The 6000-nt window shown below is 37.1% G+C and overlaps 1 protein-coding gene across 2 annotated transcripts in view; it reads left to right on the top strand.

Annotated features, from left to right (window-relative positions):
• The first annotated feature begins 251 nt into the window (after nucleotides 1–251).
• The window catches only part of DSG3 (desmoglein 3), a 28777-nt gene continuing 23028 nt past the window's right edge, over nucleotides 252–6000 (top strand). Inside the window, exon 1 of one of the 2 annotated variants that reach the window (XM_033178062.1) lies at nucleotides 252–513. In XM_033178062.1, the coding sequence (XP_033033953.1) occupies nucleotides 466–513 (48 nt within the window). In that variant the 5' untranslated portion in view covers nucleotides 252–465. The remainder of the gene's footprint in view (nucleotides 514–6000) is intronic. The other variant, XM_033178060.1, reaches the window with a different exon arrangement.

Raw genomic sequence — 6000 nt, 5'->3', positions numbered from 1 at the left:
AGATTTGGGGGGATTTTGTATGTTTTGCTTTGCTTTTCGGTTTTCATTGTAACCATAGTCAACTAGATTCAGCCATAGGACATCAACACGGACAAAGAGCAGTCCGGACTAGCTTTCGCACTTCCACGTCATGATTAATTTACTATTCATCTGGTACCTTCCTATTAAACTTTGTCTTTAGCCTGTGAACTTTTCTTTCAGCTTCCAACAAAGGATTTCATTGCTTTAGGAATTGAGGTGTGGCTAAGTTTTTACCTGGGAGCAAAGGTGATGCAAGCGTTTCTGGTGAGACCTACCCTTGGTTTAGGGTGGGGAGGGACCGCATAACAGACCATCTGTAGACTCCTTCGGAAGGCAGCAGAGACGAGACGCCAGCGAGGGCTTTTCTTAGCCATCATCCGCAGACGGCTGGCAGGATAGAAGCAGCGGCTCACTTGGACTTGTTCACCAGGGAAATTGGAGACAATGATGGGGCTCTTGCCCAGAACCACAGGGGCTCTGGCCATCTTCATGGTAAGTCCTGTATTTTCCTAATAATCACAAACTTCCCTGCTTCATCTCTTGTTAAAGAATGTTCTATTTGATTGCTCAATCTTTATTATAAGTTCTAAAAGGAGTGCGGTGCAAATCCACACTTTAAAATGAAATTGTGAAGATTACCAATTTCCTTCTTTTGTTGTTTTCTGTTTATGTTATATTTTACATAGAAAAATAAACCGGAAAGAAATGAGTTTTAAAAACCATTTGGAATTTCTTTTTAGTTAATGAATTAAGTAATCTTAATCACAGGTTATATTTTCCACAACATTTTCACTTTCTTTAAAGTTATGCTTTTATTAGCTTTTCTAACCCACAAACAAGAACACAGGAGCCACTTCTATTTTCCAAGATTACATGTCTCTTAGCATATAGCTAAGAACTCTACACGCCTGGGCTTGATACCTGACATGCTTTTAAAAGTAAAAAATCGCAGAATTAAAATCAAAGCAGTGTTTGACTCTAGAGAAGTTGGGAGGATTATTAAGTAAGTATTTATGTTTAGCTATTATGTGCCAAAAGAAAATGTCAGCCTTTGGGAGTGGGGGTAAAGACATAGAACATTGTAAAGCCATTTTTTCAGAAGAGAAATACTTCTGTTGATTGAGAAAGTTGTACACAGTATTATCTAAAAGAGAAACGGAATGTTACAGACTGTTTAAAACCTGGATGTTACAGTTTCACTTACTCCTTAACTGTGTTCTTATAGCAAAAAAAAAAAAAAAAGTCACAATATTATCTGTTATATGGAGATATTAAAGTAGTTAAACACACCTTAAAAATGAATATCAAAACAATTTCTAATGCTAATTGTAATGGTTTCCATGATAAGCTGGGTTGGCCTAGGCGTCAATTTACCTCATTTCTTCATCTAAAAACATTGAGATAAATGGACTTCAAGAAGTCACACGGAGATAGATCTCAAGAAAGGACTTTCTTAGCTCTCCCTGAGATGATGATGATGATGATTAATATTATTTTTTTTTTTTTTGAGACAAGGTCTGGCTCTGTTACCCAGGCTGGAGTGCAGTGGTATGATCTCAGCTCACTACAACCTCCGCCTCCAGGGTTCAAGCTATTCTCGTGCCTCAGCCTCCTGAGTAGCTGAGATTACAGGTGTGCACCACCACAACCAGCTAATTTGTATTTTTAGTAGAGATGGGGTTTTGCCATGTTGACCAGTCTAGTCCCAAACTCATGAACTCAATGGATCCACCCACCTCGGCCTCCCAAAATGCTGGGATTACAAGTGTGAGCCTCTGCACCCAGCCTCTAAAATTCTATTTCTATTACAACTATGTAACTGTTTTCAGTACCTGATGAGTTTATTTGAAAGGAGGATGTCGTTCAAGAGAAATGTGACAGTTATATGACTTTCCCACCTTTCCAGATGGGAAATGTCAGAGCTGAACTCCAGGTAGTCTGATAACCCCTATGTCCAAGCCAATGGCAAAGCTTGGGAAGTTAGGGGCCATGCAGCATGGGCTGTCGGGATAGTGTTGCCATGAGGACATAGGATTGGGCCACCACAAGCTAAGGAGGCCTCTTTTTTTCTGCTTTGACATATAGGCCACTCTCACTTACCCCTCTGATTCTGGAGTGACTGTGACATCCTTATATTGAGGCTAATTTTTATTTTTATATTCCCAATGCTTATTATAGCTATCTTAGAGTGGACATGCAATTGTTTGAAGAATGAATAAATGAATGATTTAATGAACCCTCTCTAAACAATAAACCTCCCCCATAATGTCCCTATAATTCTAGTCATAAAGGAAACTATGAAATGACATACATTTGGTTCCACTCAGGAAAATTTTACATACACACACACGCTATTTAAACAACAATATCACTTCATACATAACTGTTCAACTGAGTGGTCTCGACCTACTCTGTCCAATATGGTCCACTAGCCACATGTGGTTTTAAACCACTTCAAATGTGGTTGGTCTGAATTGAGGTGTGCTGTTTAACATAAAATATACATCATAATTGGAAGAAGACTTTGAATGAACAAAAGAATGTAAAATATATCATTAGTAACTTTTTATGTTGATTACATGTTGAAATGGTAGTATTTTGCATGTATTAGATTAAATTAGATATATTGTTAAAGTGCATTTCACCTTTTAAAAATGTTTTAAATGTGACTAAATTTTTAAATTATATGTGGCTCGCATTTGTGATTCTTATCTTTCTATTGGACAGTACTGGTCTACTATTAATGCTATTGATAGAAGGCAGGGTCAGTCAGGAGTGAGGCAATCAAGTCCTTATGGATTCAGTGAAATTTGAGCTGATTTGGGATAAGTATAGATGCGCAGGCCAAAAGGAGATCTCGTGGGTTGTCAGAAGAGTATAATCAAAGGCAGGCACAGTTAGGACATTTGCCTAGGGGAAATGGACACACCGGTTTGACTAGAATGACAGTTTGCTTTGGAGAATCTGGACATGAATTGGAAAGGCAGCTGAGGGTCAGATTGAAAGGTGCCTTCTGTGAAGGCTCACGGAAACCTTTTACAAGTGGGGAGCCACCCAGAGTTTTAAAACAATGTGGTTATGGTGGGGGGGAAAGCAATGTTTTCTAAAGCATTCTCAGGTGGAAATGCTCATCTTTTGTTGTTGCAGGTGGGGTCTGAAAGTTGGCAGAGGTGTTTAAAGGTTTTGTAATAATCCACCATCCATACATGGGTTGCCTAGAACAGTGAGAAATAATAGCAAAGTTATAGACTTAAATCTCTGGCTATGCCACTGACTCACTACAGGCTTTGTTTCCTCAACTGTCAAATAAGAATCATACCCCACCCCCTGCCTAATGAAAATGGCCATAGTGAGAATAAAGCAGCGGTGCATGCAAAACAATTTAAAAGTGCTGTGAGAAAGATGAAGTGGTTTGTACCCTCTAATTTTTATCACTTGTACTATTTTTCGTAGTGGAGTAATTCTTGATATCTTCTTCATATTGTGTCTTACTATCTTAAATAACCATGGATACCAGTGTTACTAAACCAAGAAAGGGCCTACATTTGTCTTCAGCTAAAGAGTATATCAAAAACAGTTGTCACATCAAATTTTAAATTGACAGGAAAAAATAAAAGCTGTATTTGGGAGGAGAAGACATGGGGAATAACTGTCTATGTTGAAAAAAATGTAATATTTATCAGTTTCTTGTGCTTGTTTGATCCATTTTATGCAATGTAAAATAAACGTTTTTGAGGAAAGGACTCGTGGTTGAAAATGCTTACCTTCAGAGATTTAATCTTTTGAAAAAAAAATTTATTTTCAAAGGAAACCATTGTGTTTCATAGTCCACCAAATTCAAAACAGTTTGTCATCCAACACTTCTATGAGCATTTGAACAATTTGCTATATAACTTTATGTTACTATATTAGGTAAAGCTTTCCTCACTAAAAATTAATAGAGATGTTTGAAATCTAAAGATTTTTAGAGTACAATTTTTTTTAAAGAAGTTGGTGGTAGGAAAAAAAAGAGAGAAGTAGTTTAAATACCAAGTTTGAGTTAGCAAGTGCTCTAAATAGAGCACAACTATCTTCAACCACTTTGTTTTCTATAAAATATCTAAAAAAGAAAATCTTTAGAAAAAGAATTTTAGGCTAAATGGCCCAAATGTATAACAAAATGAAAAATCTCTGAGGTATCTCTTCTTCTCCTGATTGACCCAGTTTCTAGTACTGCTAATACATAGAAAAATAAATGTCCTACTGAACCTCTCAAAAAGTTAATATTCTAAAATCAGAACAACCTTGCCAAGTGGTTCTTCCAGCCCTGCCTACTTGGGCAGAAGTCGGGAAAGATGTAATTAGTTCTACCAATTAGCACTCCCTCTTGCTTCATACCTGAAACCGGTTTTCATCTGGAGCTAGAACACTCAGTGCTCATGAGGTTTCTCACAAACCTTTTAGCCTTTGGCTCTTTCTGTCCAGTTAAGAGTCAGTCTGGTAGCCTAAGGTGAGGCCTTGCCTTGAGTAGTTCACCATAAGAAAATTATATAGACAATTGGTTACTATCCATAATCATAAGATGAATATTTGAATCTATCTAATATATACCTTTTTCTTGGAGAGCTGCTGTGCAGCTGGCTAGGTTGTACACTGCACAACTCCAGGAGTTGCATTCACATAAACTACAGTGTGAACAGTGCCCTGGCATTATTCAAGGAGCAACCTACACAGTTGTACAGTGGAGTACTATTTCTTTTCTCTTTCTCATGGTCAAGAAAGAGAACATTCTTATGCACCTTGATAATGAATAATAACAGGTCACTTCATATAAAAATGGCTCTTTTAGCCTGGGCGCGGTGGCTCACACCTGTAATCCCAGCACTTTGGGAAGCCAAGGTGGGCAGATCACGAGGTCAAGAGATTGAGACCATCCTGGCCAACATGGTGAAGCCCCATCTCTACTAAAAATACAAAAATTAGCTGGACTTGGTGGCACACATCTGTAGTCTCAGCTACTCGGGAGGCTGAGGAAGGAGAATCGCTTGAACCTGGGAGGCGGAGGTTGCAGTGAGCTGAGATGATGCCACTGCGCTCCAGCCTTGTGACAGAGCGAGACTCTGTCTCAAAAACAGCTCTTTTTGAAGTTTGGTGACAGAATTGGGTTAACATTTTATTAAATTTCAATGTCAATTTAATAAAACTAACTTACTATGGGCTAGGGCCCACCTATGTGCTTTACACCTAATTAATTTATTTAATCCTCACAACAAACCTATAAGGTAAGTAAAATTAATATTCCTGTTGTACAGATGAAGAAACTGAAAGATTAAGGAATGTTCTCAAGTTATATGCTAGTACATGGTTGAGAGTTGGATTTAAATTCAGTGATTCAGAATCCAGTATCCAATTTTATATTATCATACTTGACTGCAGCCTACACAGCATTTCAAATGAGCATTTAAGAATATCCAAGGATATTTATTTTTCTTAGCATTCTGTCATGAAACAAGGCTTAACTTTCTAAATTAATTGAGTTTACTCTAAAAATCAGTTATTGGAAATTGAATTCTTCACAAATAGTTTCCATGTAATTAGACATATATCAACTTTGTTCAATTAAGAAATTTGCCTTGATAAACACAAAGTTTATCACAATATTTAGGGTTTTTAAATTTTAAATTTCAACATATATAGAAAGCTGTGAGATATTATGAAATATGCTAATATGAATGATATTACTTACCTGTGTATATTTCATGACATTTTTCCAAAAAAAGTTTAATAAATACAAAATCATGTTTTAAATTTGGACTGATTTATTTGAATTATTTAATTCATTCTACAAATTTCCACAAGAATCCCCATACTAGAAATCAGAAGTGTAGTCAGGCCCTAGACCTGGCTGGGATGAGCTCCCTGCATCTAATCCATAGTCTTATGTTCTGTCCCCTGCTACACTAAAGTATGAGGTAACCCTAAACAAGATCTCAGCCAAAC

The sequence above is a fragment of the Trachypithecus francoisi genome, unplaced genomic scaffold (genome assembly GCF_009764315.1).
Source record: "Trachypithecus francoisi isolate TF-2019V2 unplaced genomic scaffold, Tfra_2.0 Lachesis_group19, whole genome shotgun sequence".
NCBI lineage: Eukaryota > Metazoa > Chordata > Mammalia > Primates > Cercopithecidae > Trachypithecus > Trachypithecus francoisi.
Note: the sequence above shows the minus strand (reverse complement) of the source record. Positions and strands in the feature narration are given on the sequence as shown.